At 40.7% G+C, this 23,102-nt stretch overlaps 1 protein-coding gene across 3 annotated transcripts in view; it reads right to left on the reverse strand.

Annotated features, from left to right (window-relative positions):
• JAZF1 (JAZF zinc finger 1) overlaps nt 1-23,102 on the reverse strand; it is a 349,309-nt gene that overhangs the window by 153,257 nt on the left and 172,950 nt on the right. For all 3 annotated transcript variants that reach the window (XM_050783212.1, XM_050783213.1, XM_050783211.1), the window contains exon 2: nt 7,385-7,457. In XM_050783212.1, the coding sequence (XP_050639169.1) occupies nt 7,385-7,457 (73 nt within the window). The remainder of the gene's footprint in view (nt 1-7,384; nt 7,458-23,102) is intronic.

Genomic DNA, 23,102 nt, shown 5'->3' on the forward strand with positions numbered 1-23,102 from the left:
TTTGGAGTGGACCTCCAGCAAACTCCAACAGACCTACAGCTGAGGGTCCTGACTGTCAGAAGGAAAACTAACAAACAGAAAGGACATCCACACCAAAACCCCATCTGTATGTCACCATCATCAAAGACCTAAAGTAGATAAAACCACAAAGATGGGGAGAAACCAGAGCAGAAAAGCAGAAAATTCTAAAAATCAGAGCGCCTCTTCTCCTCCAAAGGAATGCAGCTCCTCGCCAGCCATGGAACAAAGCTGGATGGAGAATGACTTTGACGAGTTGAGAGAAGATGGCTTCAGACGATCGGTAATAACAAACTTCTCCGAGCTAAAGGAGGATGTTTGAACCCATCACAAAGAAGCTAAAAACCTTAAAAAAAGATTAGATGAATGGCAAACTAGAATAAACAGTGTAGAGAAGTCCTTAAATGACCTGATGGAACTGAAAACCATGGCACAAGAACTACATGACGCATGCACAAGCTTCAGTAGCCAATCCGATCAACTAGAAGAAAGGGTATCAGTGATTGGAGATCAAATGAATGAAATGAAGCAAGAGAAGTTTAGAGAAAAAAGAGTAAAAAGAAATGAACAAAGCCTACAAGAAATATGGGACTATGTGAAAAGACCAAATCTAGGTCTGATTGTTGTAGCTGAAAGTGACGGGGAGAACGGAACCAAGCTGGAAAACACTCTTCAGGATATCATCCAGGAGAAGTTCCCCAACCTAACGAGGCAGGCCAACATTCAAATTCAGGAAATACAGAGAACGCCACAAAGATACTCATTGAGAAGAGCAACTCCAAGACACATAATTGTCAGATTCACCAAAGTTGAAATGAAGGAAAAAATGTTAAGGGCAGACAGAGAGAAAGGCTGGGTTACCCACAAAGGGAAGCCCATCAGACTAACAGCAGATCTCTCGGCAGAAACTCTACAAGCCAGAATAGAGTGGGGGCCAATATTCAACATTCTTAAAGAAAAGAATTTTCAATGCAGAATTTCATGTCCAATCAAACTAAGCTTCATAAGTGATGGAGAAATAAAATCCTTTACAGACAAGCAAATGCTTAGAGATTTTGTCACCACTAGGCCTGCCTTACAAGAGCTCCTGAAGGAAGCACTAAACATGGAAAAGAACAACTGGTACCAGCCACTGCAAAAACACGCCAAAATGTAAAGACCATCGATGCTAGGAAGAAACTGCATCAACTAACAAGCAAAATAGCCAGCTAACATCATAATGACAGGATCAAATTCACACATAACAATATTAACCTTAAATGTAAATAGGCTAAATGCTCCAATTAAAAGACACAGACTGGCAAATTGGAAAAAGAGTGAAGACCCATCAGTGTGCTGTATTCAAGAGACCCATCTCACGTGCAGAGACACACATAGGCTCAAAATAAAGGGATGGAGGAACATCTACCAAGCAAATGGAAAACAAAAAAAGCAGGAGTTGCAATCCTAGTCTCTGATAAAATACACTTTAAACCAACAAAGATCAAAAGAGACAAAGAAGACCATTACATAATGGTAAAGGGACCAATTCAACAAGAAGAGCTAACTATCCTAAATATATATACACCCAATAAGAGCACCCAGATTCATAAAGCAAGTCCTTAGAGACCTACAATGAGACTTAGACTCTCACACAATAATAATGGGAGACTTTAATGCCTGCCTGTCAACACCAGACAAATCAACAAGACAGAAAGTTAACAAGGATATCCAGGAATTAAACTCAGCTCTGCACCAAGCAGACCTAATAGACATCTGCAGAACTCTCCACCCCAAATCAACAGAATATACACTTTTCACAGCACCACATCACACTTATTGCAAAACTGACCACATAGTTGGAAGTAAAGTACTCCTCAGCAAATGTAAAAGAACAGAAATTATAACCAACAGTGCAATCAAACTAGAACTCAGGATTAAGAAACTCAGTCAAGGCCGGGTGTGGTGGCTCATGCCTGTAATCCCAGCACTTTGGGAGGCCGAGGCAGGTGGATCACCTGAGGTCGGGAGTTCAAGACCAGCTTGACTAACACAGAGAAACCCCGTCTCTACTAAAAATACACAATTAGCCAGGCATGGTAGCGCATGCCTGTAATCCCAGCTACTTGGGAGGCTGAGGCAGGAGAATCACTTGAACCCAGGAGGCGGAGGTTGCGGTGAGCCGAGATCATGCCATTGCACTCCAGCCTAGGCAAAAAGAGCAAAACTCCGTCTCAAAAAAAAAAAAAAACCTCAATCAAAACCGCTCAAATAGATGGAAACTGAACAACCTGGTCCTGAATGACTACTGGGTACATAATGAAATGAAAGCAGAAATAAAAATATTCTTTGAAACCAATGAGAACAAAGACACAACATAGCACAATCTCTGGGACACATTTAAAGGAGTGTGTAGAGGGAAATTTATAGCACTAAATGCCCACAAGAGAAAGCAGGAAAGATCTAAAATTGACACCCTAACATTGGAATTAAAAGAACTAGAGACGCAAGAGCAAACACATTCAAAAGCTAGCAGAAGGCAAGAAATAACTAAGATCAGAGCAGAACTGAAGGAGATAGAGACACAAAAAACCCTTCAAAAAAATCAATGAATCCAGGAGCTGGTTTTTAGAAAAGATCAACAAAATTGATAGACTGCTAGCAAGACTAATAAAGAAGAAGAGAAGAATTAAATAGACGCAATAAAAAATGATAAAGGGGATATCACCACAGATCCCACAGAGAAACAAACTACCATCAGAGAATACTATAAACACCTCTACGCAAATAAACTAGAAAACCTAGAAGAAATGGATAAATTCCTGGACGCATACACCCTCCCAAGACTAAAGCAGGAAGTTGAATCTCTGAATAGACCAATAACAGGCTGTGAAGTTGAGACAATAATTAATAGACTACCAACCAAAAAGTCCAGGACCAGACAGATTCACAGCCGAATTCTACCAGAGGTATAAAGAAGAGCTGGTACCATTCCTTCTGAAACTATTCCAATCAACAGAAAAAGAGGGAATCCTCCCTAATTCATTTGTGAGGACAGCATCATCCTGATACCAAAGCCTGGCAGAGACACAACAAAAAAAGAGAATTTTAGACCAATATCCCTGATGAACACCGATGCAAAAATTCTCAATTCTCAATAAAATACTGGCAAACCGAATCCAGCAGCACATCAAAAAGCTTATCCACCATGATCAAGTGGGCTTCATCCCTGGGATGCAAGGCTGGTTCAACATACCCAAATCAATAAACGTAATCCAGCACATAAACAGAACCAAAGATAAAAATCACATGATTATCTCAATAGATGCAGAAAAGGCCTTTGACAAAATTCAACAGCCCTTCATGCTAAAAACTTTCAATAAACTAGGTATTGATGGGACGTATCTTAAAATAATAAGAGCTATTTATGACAAACCCACAGCCAATATCATACTGAATGGGCAGAAACTGGAAGCATTCCCTTTGAAAACTGGCACAAGACAGGAATGCCCTCTCTCACCACTCCTATTCAACACAGTATTGGAAGTTCTGGCCAGGGCAATCAGACAAGAGAAATAAATAAAGTGTATTCGATTAGGAAAAGAGGAAGTCAAATTCTCCCTGTTTGCAGATGACATCATTGTATATTTAGAAAATCCCATCGTCTTAAGGAGATTAAGCCCAAAATCTCCTTAAGCTGATAAGCAACTTCAGCAAAGTCTCAGGATACAAAATCACTGTGCAAAAATCACAAGCATTCCTTTACACCAATAACAGACGAACAGAGAGCCAAATCATGAGTGAACTCCCATTCACAATTGCTTCAAAGAGAATAAAATACCCAGGAATCCATCTTACAAGGGATGTGAAGGACCTCTTCAAGGAGAACTACAAACCACTGCTCAATGAAATAAAAGAGGATACAAACAAAAGGAAGAACATTCCATGCTCATGGTTAGGAAGAATCAATATTGTGAAAATGGTCATACTGTCCAAGGTAATTTATGGATTCAATGCCATCCCTGTCAAGCTACCAATGACTTTCTTCACAGAATTGGAAAAAACTACTTTAAAGTTCATACGGAACCAAAAAAGAGCCCGCATTGCCAAGACAATCATAAGCCAAAAGAACAAAGCTGGAGGTATCATGCTACCTGACTTCAAACTATACTAAAAGGCTACAGTAACCAAAACAGCATGGTACTGGTACCAAAACAGAGATATAGACCAATGGAACAGAATAGAGCCCTCAGAAATAATGCCACACATCTACAACCATCTGATCTTTGACAAACCTGACAATAACAAGAAATGGGGAAAGGATTCCCCATTTAATAAATGGTGCTGGGAAAACTGGCTAGCCATATATAGAAAGCTGAAGCTAGATCCCTTCCTTACACCTCATATGAAAATTAATTCAAGATGGATTAGAGACTTAAATGTCAGACCAAAAACCATAAAAACCCTAGAAGAAAACCTAGGCAATACCATTCAGGACATAGGCATGGGCAAAGACTTCATGACTAAAGCACCAAAAGTAATGGCAACAAAAGCCAAAATTGACAAATGGGATCTAATTAAACTAAAGAGCTTGCAAAGCAAAAGAAACTACCATCGGAGTCAACAGGCAACCTATAGAATGGGAGAAAAGTTCTATAATCTACCCATCTGACAAAGGGCTAATATCCAGAATCTGCAAAGAACTTAAGCAAATTTACAAGAAAAAAATCAAACAACCCCATCAAAAAGTGGGCAAAGGAGGCTGGGCATGGTGGCTCACGCCTGTAATCTCAGCACTTTGGGAGTCCAAGGTGGGCGGATCATGAGGTCAGGAGATCGAGACCATCCTGGTTAACATGGTGAAACCCTATCTCTACTAAAAATACAAAAAAATTAGCTGGGCGCAGGGGCGGGTGCCTGTAGTCCCAGCTACTCGGGAGGTTGAGGCAGGAGAATGGCGTGAACCTGGGAGGCGGAGGTTGCAGTGAGACGAGATTGCGCCACTGCACTCGAGCCTGGGCAACAGAGTGAGACTCCGTCTCAGACAAACACACAGACAAAAGTGGGCAAAGGATATGAACAGACAATTCTCAAAAGAAGACATTTATGCAGCCAACAGACACATGAAAAAATGCTCATCATCACTGGCCATCAGAGAAATGCAAATCAAAACCACAATTAGGTACCATCTCACACCAGTTAGAATGGCCATCATTAAAAAGTCAGAAAACAACAGGTGCTGGAGGGGATATGGAGAAATAGGAACACTTCTACACTGTTCGTGGGACTGTAAACTAGTTCAACCATTGTGGAAGACAGTGTGGCGATTCCTCAAGGATCTAGAACTAGAAATACCATTTGACCCAGCCATCCCATCACTGAGTATATACCCAGAGGATTATAAATCATGCTGCTATAAAGACAAGTGCACACGTATGTTTATTGTGGCACTATTCACAATAGTAAAGACTTGGAACCAACCCAAATGTCCATCAATGATAGACTGGATTAAGAAAATGTGGCACATATACACCATGGAATACTATGCAGCCATAAAAAGGGTGAGTTCATGTCCTTTGCAGGGACATGGATGAAGCTGGAAACCATCATTCTGAGCAAACTATCTCAAGGACAGAAAAACCAAACACTCCATGTTCCCACTCATAGGTGGGAATTGAACAATGAGAACACTTGGACACAGGGTGGGGAACGTCACACACTGGGGCCTTTCATGGGGTGAGGGGAGAGGGGAGAGGGGAGAGGGGAGGTATAGCATTAGGAGATATACCTAATGTAAATGACGAGTTAATGGGTGCAGCACACCAACATGGCACACGTAGACATATGTAACAAACCTGCACATTGTGCACATGTACCCTAGAACTTAAAGTATAATAAAAAATAAAAAATAAAATAAAATAAAATAAAAACTCCTATATAATTAGTAGCTACCTGCTGTCCAACATGGCTGACAATATAAACACAAATAATGAAGGTGAAAATTTCATAGATTCTTATTAGAATATGGCTTAGTATTACACAAATTTGTATACACATAGGTGACATATTTTACCCAAAGTGACAGTCACAGTATTACAAGTCCTACTCAGTACCATAATTAATCTATATGCCTGTTCATCATATTCTCCAATATTAGGAGGCTAATATTATTGGTTATATTAATTCATATAACTTTAACATATAATTAAAAAATTTCAAAACCCTTGCTAATTACAGAAAACAATACTGACTCTGTAAGAAACCCAGAAAACTGTATGTCTTTATTTTCATTTGATGTAATTTTGAAGGTTCTATTTAACACATGTCAAATATTATGGGTAATTAAAAACTGCAGATATTCCATCTCACTTCTTGGGAAGGCTGATAAGCAAGAAATCCAAGGGAGGTATGCAAATAGATATTTCTGTCCATAAATCCTTTTAAAAACATGTTTCATAGAAGAGCCTGAAACTGAACAACAGGTATCTCTAATTCACAGCACTATCTGGGCAAGAATCAAATAAGTTTTCTAAAAAGGCACTCAAATGGAACAGTACAGATAATTCATTCCCAGCTTTCCACTTCAGACCCCGAACCTCAGCTCTGGTACCAAGAGACTAAAAACACTCCTCACCTACTATTAAAAGACCTATCAATAGAAATTCATTTCCTGAATTATGAGCAGAGAGTTTCTCATTCTCATTAAAAACGAGTTTTGCTTTTACTTTGTCTTTTTTGCTTTGGGACTGTATGTTTTCTTAACCTAAGTTGATTTCAGTTTCTCTCCAAATATTACTGTCTCCTTAATTATTTGAGTTGGCTGAAACACTAAGTCCTCTTTTAGGCCTGATATATCAAGTTTGAAATGGTGCTCTAAAGTTGGGCTCACACGTTCAGTTTAAGTAAAAACTATGTTACTTTACAGATGGGGTCAGTTGTTGAGAATGTTTTTACTAAAAGATGAGCTGCTACTAAATAACTTTCTGATACTAAATTATTTCAATTTATTATATTCTGATATTACAACAATGTTTTGAATTCATAAAGTACTTCTTCACCTCAGGATTTAAAAGGTTCACTCGAACATAAATCCATTAATCTCCCAAACCGTCCTATGAAATCAAAAGAGCATATTCTAACTATGCATATAAAATACTTCCAAAATGAGCTTATAAATCAGTCATGTTTGCAGCATATGCACAGAGCGTTACAATTTGACTTCTCCCTAACAAAGAAACAAGAGCATTCCATACACAGGTTGCTTTTAAATAGTTTCATGCAAATATTTTAAGACTGAAAACATTTTTCTACTCTGTTAAAAAAGACGTGTTTAAAAAGTCAATAAGCGGCAGATATGAGGTTGGTATAAATTCTGAAAATGGCTTACCTATTAATGTAACTCAGGGCAACGTAGGTTGGCTGCTGTAATTCTTGTTTTTCTAAAACCCGTGGATCTGTATCTGTAATAAAAATAAAATTATGATTTTTTTAGATTTTTGCATTAGAATATATGAAGCTACCTAACACAAAGTAACAGAGGCTAAGCAGAGAAAAAGATTAATTTAGTACACCACTTTTTAAAGCAAACTCAGTCGGCAAAGCACAATCATTTGTTCATTCATTCATAAATAACAAGATATTGCATTACTTTTCAAGGGAATTCCAAACATCAACAGTGATAAAATGTCCATCTGTCACAGAAACTCTTGCACAATCCCCCTCATAAATATTGGTTTTCACTGCTTACAGTTACAATGTTGGCATGGTTTTTGGTGGTTAATCGGCCTAAGAAAGAAAGTCTCTGTTAATTATGCTCACTTCAATGCTGGAACAAATTAGTTTCCATTGGAAAGCTCCATCAATTTGAAAATCTACTGAGTATTGTTCTTGTTCACGAAACACTTTTCTGCATTTGGATTCATATTCTGGAGGGCAGTTCTTCTCTTTTTAAAATGTATGAGTTTATTATAACTTTTCTAGACTCTCCATCAGAAATTCTCATACTGGTTCAGAGTCAACAAACACTACATTCACCAGAGGACTTTTCCCCTCAAAGAGACAGAATTCAACACCATAGCAACGCTTTATAATGGTGCTTCTCCAGCACAGCACCAAGAAGATACTTTTCACAACCAGAAATGTATTCTCAAACTTCTCACATAGAGAAATGACTGTATAAATATATGCATAAACAATGTTTATGTAATAAGGACATAGGAAGAAAACAAGCACACAATTTTGTTTTCTTAGAAAAAGGTTCATAGACTTCACAGATTTATCTTCATTATAACCCCACTTAAAACTATCTCATTATTAGAAACCTTACAGCTGCACTTGGCAGTAACCCCTTCTTTGATGTAATGACAGATGTTGTTTCCAGCACCTTTGCACAGGAAGTGTTTACTGCACATGGTAGATGTAAGCTATGTCCACTAACTCCAAAGTGCATGAACAGGTGATGGGGGGAGGGAATGAGATACAGTGGCAGAGAACACGGGTGGCAACAATGACAGCATAAAAATCAATTTACAATGCTTTTAACTCCCAGACTAAAACTGGACATTAGTACCGGTTTTATTCGTGGTGTTAAAGTTAAGAATCTCATGTTCACTTTATGATTTTTTCTATGCCAAGAATTTCAGGGAGACACTATTCAGAAATCCTGCTTCCTGGGTCTTTGCCACTGCAGGTCCTTGAAAGCCAAATTCTGACACAAGAGACAAAGATTCTCTGAATGGCTCCATCGAGTCGGGTCTGAAGGTTTTGGCAGTGCAAATGAGAACAGATCAGTAGCTCTGCGCTTCCTCCCTCCTACAATGAGTACATATGCAACTGAGGCTATCCTCCATCTCTGGCCCAGTGATAAAAGGAGTGGTTCTCTAAATACAAGAAAACCACTCTTCAAGGGGAAACGCGTTTTCACATGCAACTCTTATTCACACTCATTTAAATTTGCTGTAATCCCAACATATATCCATGCTTCTGAGAGGAAGATCCTCGCTGGAGGAGTCAGTAGAACAATGTTCAACAGGGAAAGGTGTTTTGTCCAAAGAAATGGCACATTGGTATGCTGGGTGGGCCATGTGTGCAAATGGTGACTGACATGCCAATCCTACAAGGTCTTTCTAGGTGCTTAACGAGGTAAGAAATAAGAAATTAGAGATAAAAACCATGAAAATGAAAAGAAAGGAGGAAGATAAGAAAGAATAGGGTAATGCAGAAAATTTCTCAAGTGCTCACAAAATAGTTTCACCTCAAGTTTAGGTACTGACGATTAAAGGGCTTTGCTTTTGACACAGGGGCCTTAACTTGAATTGCTAAAAACCGTCCTTCAAAGAGGTATCTGGTGCATGATTTAATAAGGTGTATTATTTTGAAAGAAAAGGGCACCATTCAGAGTCTAAAATTTGTGTATAAAGGGGAAAAGGGGCCCATAAACATTTTTATAATCTTTTGCTTGTCTTCATTCCTATAACTGACATTCCCCAATCTAACAATATTCCCACAAACCATCTTCTAAAGCTTTCCTTTGTTCCCAAATTATATAATTTCTAAATGTTCTAAATATTACCTCTCCAGACTACCTTGATTTTTATTTTTTCCCATGTATATGTGTACAAAGATACATTTATATTATCCTTTTCCTTCCTCAAGCTCTAGAACCTCTTTGGAAAACAGGAAGGAAGTATCTTATATAAAAGTCTACAACTTTGATGCTCAAATAAATGGCGTCAGCTCCTGCTGATCACACAAACTGCATCTTGTAATCTTGATTCACAAAAAATCAAGAATGTTTAGCACTTTATTTGCAAAGCAAGGTTTTAAAGTTTTGTTTTCTTAATTTGCTTCATCATCTTCCATAACCTATTCTAGACCTAGGCTCACACATCCTCAAATTGTAAGTGGGAAACAGACTTCTGGAAGCTTTCAAACACCACCCTCTCCATCACAAAAAAACCATTTGGAGGCACCTCAGGTAGGATTCTACTTTCTCTAGAATGTACTCTGGTAACCAACAAGACAGCAGAACTTCTTGACAGACATCCACCGGGTCCCCAAATCTCCTTTTCAAACTAAATGTTTCCTTGGGCAACCTTTAGAATATCCATTAAAGCGCTGAAATCTTAAAATGAAATTAGGCACTTGGTACCCACAAATCAGGAGAGGCCTGCACCAGTGCCACCGGAGGAGTAACATCAGCTGCTGGTCACAAATAAATGTCGGTTCTGTCACTTGCCTCCTGGCTGGCTGGTGTGTGGGGATTATGACTCACCATTTTACGGATTTAATTATGCTGTTGAGCACTTCACATTCAGTAAAAGTATAATAGCTGCCTTCACTATTTCTCCCTCCCTGACAGAAATGTAACTGTCTGATGCTAAAAACTCTCCACAGGATAGGAAGAGAGAGAAAAGAGAGTAGGTTTTCAGAGCAGGACAGATCCCCAGGTCCTGCACAATGACATACTCCTCATGAGGATTATATGAGGGCAGAAGGGATACAATCAGAACAAACTGGAAAGAGTAACACTATTCACTAAACATTACTAAATCCAACAGGAAGAACTTCCTTATAATATGCCACATTGTTCAGAATTTTTTTGAACATGATAAATTGCTACACGAAGGAATATAATATGAAATGAGATGGCCACGGCACACGTTTATGGTGCCGATAAAAATCTGGAACTAGAACATTGGTTACAATTGCCCAGAGATATAATCCACCTCAGCAAATGGTCTATGGAATACTTGGTTTTTCATAACCACATGAGGCTCCTTAAGCTTGTAATTTGGCAAGAGAATAAGCATTTCTATAACATGGCTGTCAACAGCCACATAACAACATTCAACCTCTTTCATATCACTAAGAAGTGACAGGAAGATAAACTCAAACTTCAACTTTTTTTTAGCAGGGCAGGGTAGGGCCAAACACAGCACCAACAGAGATTATGACACTGTTTTCTGCCCTAGACTACTCCTTGCACAGTCCCTTGCATACTCACAGATTTCAGGTAGACTGGAGGCTAAAATAATTCACATATTAAAATATATTTTAAAATACCCGAGTGATAAACACCGACACTAGCTTATTTCAAAGTTTCTAAAACATAGCATTCTTGAAAGTAGATGGCAGTGTGTCTATCTTTATCTCAGGGGATGAGGTTCTGAATGCACAGCTCTATAATAAGGACTTCGCTGTGTAACACTAGACACAGGTACAAATTGAAAGTTTTCTGTAGCTCCTGTGGTCCTAGTAACTTATGGTTTTATAGACTCAATTACATTGCGAAGGGCTGGGGGTCACAGTACTAGCTCCCACTGCTTCTCAAGTGGCAAGGAAACAGCAAGGCAGATAGCAGAAACAAGGAAAGGACAGCATTCAGACCCTTAGTAGGAACTGGAACTGCAACGTGACCAATGAAAGGCGAACACCACAGATGACCTCGTTGTCTCTGTGAAGCCCACGTTGATCAGCTTTGTTGTCTCTAGCACTGGAACCAACGGCCATCAAGCATCAGGATTGCCACGGTTCTGAAGAATAGCCTTTTGCAGTGCTCGTGTCGAGTCTAAACGAAAACTTTATCAGGGTTATTTACCTGGTCAACTGAGGCTAATTAATGAGCTCTTGGGCTTTGGCTATGCTTTAGCTAGTCTACATTTTATAACCTGGATTACTTATAATTTTAGAAAGTCAGAAACCAGACGCACAACGTCTCAACAAAACTAAGGAGGCCTCTAAGGGCAATGTGCTATTCGCAGGCTGGGAGGTAGCAGGGTGGGGAAGATGTGATATCATGCCGTTTGAGAACTTGTTCGAATTCGATATCCTCCAAATACCAGGTCCTTTTTAAACTGTGTACAGCAACAGTGGGAGGCCTGAGAGGATGTGGGTGGGAAGGGGTGGAGGATTTGCAGTGCTGGAAGACCCTGGGGAGGCGAATATCCACCCAGCCAGATGAGTGATTTTGAAGATCTGGGCTGGATACACCACTTTTCTTGGGAATCAGCAACAACTAATGGGTGCTGTCTGTTCTTGGCCTTCCCCCAGCTATCCAACTTGTGAAGTCACAGAGTTGTAGACTTTGTTCAGCACAGCCTTCCACAACATTCCGTGTGGAGTTTGCTGCATCCTCCTCCTCCTCATTCTGCACCACTGTATTCCTAGTGCTAGCACTGCACTTACGCCCCTGGAGGGATGTTATCCAGGCATCTCCTCTCCTCCTTCCACACTTTTCAGAGGTGAAAAACTTGTCTCAACTTCTTTCATTTCTCTAGCACTCAGCTCAGTGCCCTGCATGTAGGAGATGCCAAGTAATTGCTGAATGAATACACTGTTCCACTAGTTTTATAATGAGAAAATTGAAGGCTTTTGCTTATAGGTAGCAGCTTCATCAAAGGCATGTTTCCTTCACTATCCAAAGCCCCCTAAAATAGAAATAAATGAATAAACAACTAATTAATGATAGAAGAATGGCAGCAGAGGCATCAGGAAATAAGTTATTTCAACCAGTATTTTGGAAGGTGGAAAATCCATACAGGAGTAGACAAAGACATAGAGTAGATAGAGTCTCAAGTACCTGCAGTGGGGGAGACCCAGAGCCAGGATCTGAAGCCCCTGCAGAAACCCTGAGGCCCCAGACTTAGAGGTGTCAGGTATGGCAAAAGGCAAGTGGGGGAAGGTTCAGGCCTGAAAATAGGGGGGTTGTTTAAAAGGTTGATTATCCAGGGACACTAAAGCAGGACACCAATTATAGTGGAGGGAGGAGAGGGAGAGCGCAGGGCTGAAAATAGGGGAGTTAAAACGGAAATATGCCAACTCCACTGCTCCCAATAACAATGGTAACCAGTCAGAAGGATTCTTCTCTGATTCAGTTAAGTGGGTGTGGAGAAAAGACTGCCAATGCCAACATCTGGTGATTCCCTAATTAAACGATCTCCCTACAGTTAAATGCATGGTCAACCGGCTCCATCCATGCTTCCATCGAGAGCCTCCTAGCAGTTTTTTCTTGCTGTGATACATTTTCTTAAGAGTCAAGGTCTTGCCCTATTGCTCAGGCTGGAGTACAGTGGTGGAATCAGACCATAGCTCACTGCAGCCTCAAACTCTGGGCTCAAGAGAGCCTCCTGCATCATCCTCCTGAGCAGATAGGACAGCAAGTGTGCACCACCATAGCTGAGCAATTTTTCTTTTTCTTTTTTTGTAGAGATGGGGTCTTGCTATATTGCCCAGGCTGCTCTTGAACTCCTGGCCTCAAGCAATCCTCTTGCCTCGGCCTCCCAAAGTGCTGGGATTACAGTTATGAGCCACCGAGGTCAGCCTGCCTTGGTTTTAAATATGAGCCAAGAACAGTCAAGAAATTGTCTCTAGACATTGGAGGAAAAGTCTTAAACGTGAATGAGAGAAACCAAAACAAACAAATGGGGAGGGAGGACAGAAAAAAAGGAAGGGAAGAAGAGAGGAATGGGGGGAAGAAGGAAGGAAGGCAGGTAGACACGAGCGAAGGAACAAACACATCAAGGCCTGGGAGGTTAAGTGACATGTCTACTTACACAAACCCGGTACTGGCAGGGCTAGGACCAGAAGCCCTGCATCCTAAGTCTTATTGGGCCAGCATTTGGACTATTAAAAATGCTGCTCATCCTCTAAAGACATTTCATTGCTACCATCCAGTTGTAACACTGGACTCCGTATAGATAATCTTTTTTATACTTTCTTAAAAGCCCCGTAGTTCTGTTGGTTGCAACTTTCAGTCCACTTTGAAGACTGAATTTGTTGCATCAACAATTTACAAAGACCAACTTTTAATTCATGGCTAGTTTACTTCAGCTGCTGAAACAAATAATTCTTGTTGGCAATGGCCCTTTAAAAAAAAAACTCTACAATTGCACGTAACCAGCCTTTGAATGGATCAACTTTTCCTTAGTTTATAGACACGTCATTTGAAACTTTTCCCAAGCCATAATTTCCATTACAGGGAAGTCAGTGCAAATCAGTGAGATGCTAGCTTTCCCCAGTTCAATGTGAAATCCAGATGCGGTTAAGTGTTGCTGTAAACTTTATGAGTTAAATATCTGAAAGTCAGGGACACTGTGCAGCACAATAACACCATCTATTAAAACAAGCATTCATGTTCACATTTGTAGCCCGAGTTTTCCCACCACAAGTGAATGAATAAACATTATTCAACCAAGAACTGTTTGGACAATACTCCATAGGCTAAATTAGCTGGCTGTTGCAACTTTCCCTATTCCTGGCAGACCAGAGGGCTAAAATGATCAAAAATAATTCTGACTAGGATACTTCCCAACTTTACCAATCTATCAAGCTTCTAGGATCATCAATGACTGCTGAAATTTTCCCTTAAGTATAAGATGTATAGTCTTTCTATCGATGAAAAGGACACTACCAGTTCACACTTTTCAGTGGTGATGGAGTGTGCTTTATCCACTCAAGCTCTTGCCTTGCTACTTGTGAGAAAAGAGCCTGCCAGAAACCATAATGGCTGCAAGATATGCTTGTAAAATATACAACCTGCACATCTGTCTACAGCAGCCCTGGAAACTGGGGTGCTGAGACTAAATAACAATAAAATTCTTTCAAACCGGAGTAAGGCCAAAATTTGGTCCCATTTAATCCTGGGACCAAGTTAATTTGTGTGCACATACAAATAAATATACATGCCTGCCTTTTCCAGAAATGAACCTGATGACAGATCCAAGCAGCATGCAACGCAAAAGATCATAAAGGAGCTGCTATATCTCCCCCTGCCCATGAAAAGAGCCTATGAGAAGGTATCTGGAAGAGAAGACAGCTGCTTGTGAGTGAGGTTTAGTGACAAAAGAAAAGGCAAGAACATGAGGCTCTCGAATTCGTCTCTGAAGGCTGGAAGGCAAAAACCTGTTTATGGAAAGGAAACCTTCCCCTCCTTCTGCCTAACATTGTTTGCCCAAGGAAATCCTACCCATCTTCCAAGGCTTTGGCCCATATAGTACTGTCAGCATGCACTATACCATATATATTTGCAAATATGTCTTATCAGTCCATTAAAATGGAAGCTCCTTAAGGAACCAGATCTTAGAGGCCACAAATCCTAAGCCCAGTGTTCTGTAAATAATCAGTGCCCATGATGATATATGACGAATACACGAATGAATGCCCTGAACATGCAGTACCACAGAGGATACAAACGCATTCAGTTCAGACAGCTCTGCCTTGGAGAGTCAGGCAAACAGGGGGGGAATAGTAAATGACTTTACCAGGATATATACTTCCATCAAAATACATCCCACCAAGCACAGATGTTCAGAGAGCTATAAAATGATGTACAATTCACAATAACAAGGGACAGAGGGCAGATAGGGCTAATCCAGGAAGGCTTTACTGATGAATGGGAACTGAGCCAGGTTTTGAAGGGAATGAGCGTAGGGAATCTTCACAGGTGAGGGCGGGAAACCTAAGAATAGCACAGGGGAGAAGTCCGTGGATACTGTGGAAAAGCAGTGGAGTTGAAGAGTATTAGTTGTAGTATTAGTATTAGTTGTAGAATATTTATAGAGATACCTTATAGAGATACTTTAGAAGAGTAGTTCTGAACTGCAGGCAATTTTGCAGCACCCCCCACCCCCCGACCCCTGCCCTGGGATATTTGGCAAAGTCTGCTAACAATTGGAGGGAGGGTTCAAGTATAGTATCTAGCAGGTAGAGGTCAGGGATGCTGCTGAACACCCTACATACGCACGCAAAGCAGCACCTACAACAAAGAATCATCTGGTCTAAAATGTCAATAATGTCAAGGTTAAGAAACCCTGCTTTAAAACTATACGATTATGAGAAACAGAGCTATTGCTCCTAGATTGCTTCTAGGTTATAATTTCTGTTGTTTTCTGCAGTCTAAATCAAGAGGCCAGAAGACTGGTGAGGAGGCAATGAGAAGAGTAACACAGAGGCTGTTTGGACCTGGATAAGTGCTCCTATTTTCTTTTTCTTTTTCTTTTTTTTTTTTTTGAGACAGTCTCGCTCTATCACCCAGGATGGACTGCAGTAGTGGGATCCCAGCTTACTGCAACCTCTGCCTCCTGGGTTTAAGTGATTCTCATGCCTCAGCCTCCTGTGTAGCTGGGATTACAGGCACCCACCACCACACTCGACTAATTTTTGTATTTTTAGTAGAGATGGGGTTTCACCATGTTGACCAGAGTGGTCTCGAACTCCTGGGCTCAAGCAATCCACTGGCCTTGGCCTCCCAAAGTGCTGGGATTACAGGCGTGAGCCACAGTGCCTAGCCAGTTCTTATTTTCTTACTGGAGACAAATAAATTGAATTCATTTAAAAGACATTGAATTCTTGCCATGTTTAGTTGCTTAAGGGTAACTTTAAATCAGTAGGTTCACAACTGAGCAAAAAAGATGAACAGAATTCACAGTTAACAATAATCTGGCCGGGCGCAGTGGCTCATGTCTGTAATCCCAGCACTTTGGGAGGCCAAGGCGGGCGAATCACTCGACGTCAGGAGTTCGAGACCAGCCTGGGCAACCTGGCAATACCCTGCCTCTACTAAAAATACAAAAATTAGCTAGGCATGGTGGCGTGCCTGTAATCCCAGTTACATGGGAGGCTGAGACATGAGAATCACTTGCACGCAGGAGACAGAGGTTGCAGTAAGCTGAGAACACGCCACTGCACTCTAGCCTGGGTGACAGAGTGAGATCCTGTCTCAAAAACAAAACAAAACAAAAACCTAAACAAAAAAACCCAATAATCTAAGACAGACTACAATGTTTGTCAATACAGAGGAAAATACTAACTACTCTAGAAACAAAACATGATTCTCTGTGCTACTCAGGGGAACTTTTTGAAAGAAAAATTTACATGAGCCTTGAACTAAATCTACGTTCAGAAACGATGAGAAAATGATGAGTCTGAATAGAACACAGTTTGAGCAGATAAACAGAAGTATTTAATAGAAAGGAGCAGGGAGTGGCAAGAAGTCAGTGGGGCTGGAACTCAGCAAGAGACCTGAAATGCAGATTGGGTCACGTCGCAAAAGACTTGCAATGCTTTCCAAGACATCAAACTTAGTTGTGCAGACGATGCAGAGCACTGAAGGTATAAACTGACAAGGCCCATGTTTTAGAAAAATAACCTGTGGTGGCAGGGAGGACTAGGAGGGTGGGGTGGGGAACTGGGATGTAGAAATATAAGATTTGGTAAAAAGAACTGGAAATAGAAGATTTTTCTTATGTTATAGATCTGAGTATTTCATTACAAAAACAAAAAGTAACTAGAAGGTGAAAAGGAGTTTGCTAGACAAGAATATGAGGTCTGCTTCTGACGTGTGGTAAGACATTCTGCAGAACCAAGAAGTCTGGAACTCAAAGGGCAGATAAAAGACTCATGGTATAGATAGGAAGTGAAGTGCTGAAGAATCCCATCATAACACCACACATTCCAACAGGCAACTGAACCAAAGCATGTCTCTCAAAACAAAACAATGATATTCCATAAAACCCCAACTACGCTGATTAAAAACTCAGTTATCAAATAACTTGGCCAAATACTGGCTGAGAACCTACTAGGCCCAGTGGAATTCCAGCAGGGATTTTTTAAAAGCCAGAGGTTGTGCTGCATTTGAAACCAACTGAATGGTAAATTTCACAAAAGATGAGTATGACAGACTGGGGGGAAAAAAGAATAGAATAAAAATTGGCCCTAAGTTCAGTTTTGATCTGGTACCCAAGTCTCCAAGGCTCACTATGACAATCAACCTCTCATTGGCACATTTGGTGTTGCATACAAGTCAAACTGCCTCAATTCAATCCTAGCTGTGTAACTTCTTTAAGCCTCAGTTTTTTTCATCCACAAGAAATTGATAAGGATAGTCCTTTCACCCTAGGGTTGAAATGTGGATTAAATTAGCAAGCATGTTAAGTATAACTACTGCTCAGTTCTTTAGTCCATAAGGTATTTTGAAATTAAAATTTGCACTGTTCTGGATTATTTCCATTTTATGTGGCATAATGATACACAGAAAATCTAAGAATTCATCACTCACGTAAGTGTGGCCGGGACTGCTGGCTGCTGCCCAACAGCTATTTTCCCCCCTTTCCCTCCATAATGCTTAGAAACATGGCTGCCTGCCTGGTATAAAAACCACATTTCCCAGCCTTCCTTGAGACAGAAGCATTCATGTGACTAAGTCTTGATCAATAGGATAAGGCCTCAGGAAGCCTCCTTAAAATGGTAGATTTCTTTCAGGCTGCCTGAAAGAAATACTGGGTATGAGATAATCTTGTGAATGGAAGTCATATATGGTGAAGCAACACAATAGGAGTCTGGATCCCTGATTGGGTGAAGCTCCACACTACTCTTGAACTGAGCACCTCCAGCCTTCTTTAAAGTGAGAGAAATAAACTTATCTTCCAATTAAGCCATTATTTGAAGGTTTTTCAATTATATGAAGCCAAACCAAAACTTGACTGAAACACAAAACCACCGGAATTCTGGTTTATTTTGTTGGACCTGAAACTCTCATCTGAAACATGAAATATTTCATGTTTCGTTTTATTTTCTTGGATTTAAAAGAAAAAAAAAACTCTTTAAACATGTATCACAATAAATGCATGGAAAGAAAATCAGAGCAAAATCACACCTGAATCACCACAGCCTCTGTGGCTAACTCTAAACAGGGATGTTTAAAGAATGGGAGAAAGAAGAGGAAAAAATCATCATGTCAAATTATGGCTCTTTTGGTCGTTTTAAGACTTTCTCCAGAATTAGTTATTAGTGGGCAATAATGAAGCAAATTGCACATGCATATTACTTCTGAGTTATGAACAATACAACCAGCAGTAACCTTTGAAGCTGTCAGGATCTTTTCAGGCAGGCAATTAAAGTGAAAAATGAGAGTGTGCACAACTTCCATCACCCAATACTACATGTAATAACACCACCTACAAACACTGACATAGGAGTGGGGCTCAGTCTGAATATTTATTAATGCAGATCTGTTCCCATTTGTTCCTCTTCTTTTCCTATAACCCATCCCACCCCCACCTGCCAAAATTTTTTTTCTTTAAAGGGCAGCTCTGACATCATGCATCGCATTTACCTGAAACCTACATGCACCGTGACATCTCTCCTATCTGCACTGAAAGAAATTTTCTTCCCTTTCCCTTGGCTCAAATATAAATTTAGGACAAGCTTGGATTCTACAAGGAAACGAAGTTGATAAAGTAGTAAGCCCAATTAGGAAAACACAAAATAAGACGAAAATAATCAATAATGGATATTTACAGATGGCCAAATATATACGTCAAGTATGGGGTGCTAGGCATCGAAGGTCCCCCTGCCTGCCCCTACCCACCCCTGCCAACACACATACAAAAAGGTCTCAGCTCTCAAGCAGACTGGCCTGTAGAGGAGGTGACTTATACTGATCTAAGAATAATATAGTGTAGAAGTATCAGCTTTTCTAATAAAGTGTAAGACCACTATTTGCATATTTTGTGATTTAAGTACCTAGACTTTAGAGAAATGGCAGGGATGACCGCAAAGCGGTGGGGGGGGGGGGGGGGGGGGGCTGATGAGCCAGTTGGAACAGGTGTTCCCAAGCTAAGAAGAAACACCCATGCTAGAGGCCTAATACCTGACACCTATGAATCCATCTGTGAGTCTGTCTCCTGTGGTTTCAGCCATTTCTAAATCAACAAGAGCCTAGAGGCCAGTGGATTCTAGCCAGAACTGCCCATGATTATCACCTGGGTAATTTAAAAAAAAAAAAAAAAAAAAAAAAAAAAAAAAAAAAAAAAAAAGCCTGATGCCAAGGACCCATCCCCAAAGATTCTAATATGCAATCAGGGTTGACAATTACTATTTGACTCTGAGAAGGCTCAGAAACTGGAAAAGAGATAGAGAACTGGTTGGGAAAGTTACTTACACCAATTTGCATCCCTCTCACCCTCCCAAACTAAAAAGGCAACTGTGAAACTGGAAAGGAACTACTGGAAGTGATTTAAAAGTTGTATAAGTCTGACATCCAGTGAAATCATTAAATTTTTTTTTTTTTTTTTGAGATGAAGTCTTGCTCTGTCCCTCAGGCTGGAATGCAGTGGCGTGATCTCAGCTTACTGCAACCTCCGCCTCTTGAGTTCAAGTGATTTTTGTGCCTCAGTCTCCCAAGTAGCTGGGATTACAGGTGTGTACCATCACACCTAGCTAATTTTTGTATTTTTAGTAGAGATGGGGTTTCACCATGTTGGCCAGGCTGGTCTCGAACTCCTGACCTCAAGTGATTCGCCCACCTCGGCCTCCTGAAGTGCTGGGATTACAGGCGTGAACCACAAGACCTACCTGAAATCATTAAATTCTGACTTCACTTGGGACTCAGGTTTATTCCCCCCGCTTTCACTTTCTATACAGAAAGTATTAAGCTTAGAAGTTATGTAGACAAGTTAATGTTTTCGTGTATTTCTAAAACCAAATCACAGTCTTTGTGAGTGGTTTTCATCTATTCAGTAAGAATGTTCTGACAAGACCTCTGACTGGGAACCATTTATTTTTCTTCACAATATGTGCCTACAATTAATAAGACCACATCACTTTAGTTGTTCTGCGGTTCAAAATTTTCTGTAAGTCAGATGGGCCAGAACCAGTGTGGTTTTCCTGTGCTGTTATTATTCACCTCAGTAATAAATCAGACCATATCCAGGCATATTAGTTTTGTATTTCAGAAGCCAGTTTTGTCAAGGATTTGGCAAAAGAAATTGCCTTTGTTACATCCTATCTCCCAGGGAAGCCGAATCACTGCTTTAAAAAAAAAAAAAAAAAAAAAAAAAAAAAAAAAAAAAAGGCCACAGGGAGAAAGAGCCGAACATCTGGACCCAGACTGACTGGATGGCTTTGCCTAACAGTTATCAAATGTAAGTGTACATAGGTCACAGCTTACTCAGGTCAAATTCTGGTCCAAGAGACTCTGCCTGGCCGGCTAGAGCATTATGCATGCCGACTCCATGCCCAGGTGGCAGCCAGGAACGCAGTGTTCAGGCTCGTGGGCCACAGAGGTTACGTGCTAGCTGGGGATTTATTGCTCCTGATTCTGCGCAGGTTGTGTATTCATTCTGCTTGCTAATGAGTAGGGGAGCAAGCTGAGCTGTAACTCAGATTGATCTCGCTGATGGTGTGAATTTGGGCGTCTGGGAAGTCCCTGGACCTTCTCAGTTATCTGGCACTTGGCAGATGGCTCCTGACAATCTTGGCTTCTGTGGAAGGACTTCTGGGAATTAACTCTGGACTCTCTGTTGCTTTAAAAAAAAAAAAGGCTTAAATTTCTTTAGACAATGTAAGATGGTAGTTACTGACACTCTGCTACTTTCTGTGTGACTTGAGCAAGTTTCTCAGCAGATAAAGACGACAGTGACTCATGGCTCCTACACATGATGAAGTTATTATGAGGATTAAAAGACATAAGCCATAGACAGCACAGAGCACAGTGGCTGCTGGTACATGGTAAATACTTAATAAATCTTACCCACTAGGGGCCGGACTTGGTGGCTCACGCCTGTAATCCCAGCACTTTGGGAGGCAGTGGCAGCTGGATCACCCCAACTTGGTGAAACCCCGTCTCTACCAAAATACAAAAATTAGCCGGGCATGGTGGTGTGCTCCTGTAGTCCCAGCTACTCAGGAGGTTGAGACAGGAGAATCGCTTGAATCTGGGAAGCAGAGGTCACAGTGAGCCGAGACTGCGCCACTGAACTCCAGCCTTGGCAACAGAGCAAGACTGTGTCTCAAAAAAACAAACAAACAAAAAACCCCAAGAAACCAAAAACTTACCCACTAGGTACTATTATTATTTTAGGTAGTAAGGTCTGAAAGCATTTAGTGCTTACATTGTGGGACTACATTTGTGAGCAATCAATATTTCTCAAGTAGCAATAATAACTAATAATAAAGGTATTATTACTATCACTGAGTGTCTACTATGGGTCAATACAAAATGAATTGCTTTCTGTGTGCAGTCCTCATGAAAATCCTGGAAGGGAGATATCTCCTGACCCACCCCGCTTCCCAGAGGAAAATACAAAGCTCAGAGAAGGCCCCAAATCACATGACCAGGAGATAAAGCCTTAAATCTGGGTTTGTCTGACTTCAAAGTATGTGCTATTTGACCACACTTGCTGCTTCCCCTGAGCAGAAATAACTTGTTTCACAGTATGGAGCTCTACAACACTGTTCAGTAACAATGCTCTCAAATTAAATTGCCAGGTGGCCTTTCCTTTGTATTTTAACTTTTAAGATGATTTTATTATATCTCTTCCAGAAACGAACATGGATTTTTTATAACAAAATTAAAATAAGCATTATGTAACTATTAGCATAAAACATTTTTGTTCTTGTATGACCTAACATCATCTCGCATATCCCCAGAAGCATGTGGAACACTTTGCAGGCACCCCACCTTGCCCAATTCCCACTCTTTAAGTGCTATCCTGCAATGGGATGTCAGCAGCCCTATATCTTAGGAGCAGGTAAAAGTATGGTATTCCTGATCTTTCCAATAAAGTTTATGTTTTTGATTGCCCATGTCTGACTCTAGGCTTAGAATCATTTCTGGACCCAAATATTTCTCATGTCCAGTACTTTGGGAGGCCAAGGTGGGCAGATCCCCTGAGGTCAGGAGTTCGAGACCAGTCTGGCCAACATGGTGAAACCTCGTCTCTACTAAAAATACAAAAATTAGCCGGGTGTGGTGAGGTGGGCAGATCACCTGAGGTAGTGAGTTCGAGATCAGCCTGGCCAACATGGTGAAACCCTATCTCTACTAAAAATACAAAAATTAGCCAGGTGTGGTGGCGGGCGCCTGTAATCCCAGCTACTGGGGAGGCTGAGGCAGGAGAATCACTTGAACCCAGAAAGAGGAGGTTGCAGTGAGCCGAGATCATGCCACTGCACTCCAGCCTGGGCAACAGAGTGAGACTCCATCTCAAAAAAAAAAAAAAATTATTTCTGGACACTAAGGTTGCTCTTGGAGCTGGTAGGCAGCTCTCTGAATTAAGCAGTTGGTTTTGGCCTCATTGCCATGGTGTCAGGAATCAATACAAGTT

Source organism: Macaca thibetana, chromosome 3 (assembly GCF_024542745.1).
Source record: "Macaca thibetana thibetana isolate TM-01 chromosome 3, ASM2454274v1, whole genome shotgun sequence".
Lineage (NCBI taxonomy): Eukaryota > Metazoa > Chordata > Mammalia > Primates > Cercopithecidae > Macaca > Macaca thibetana.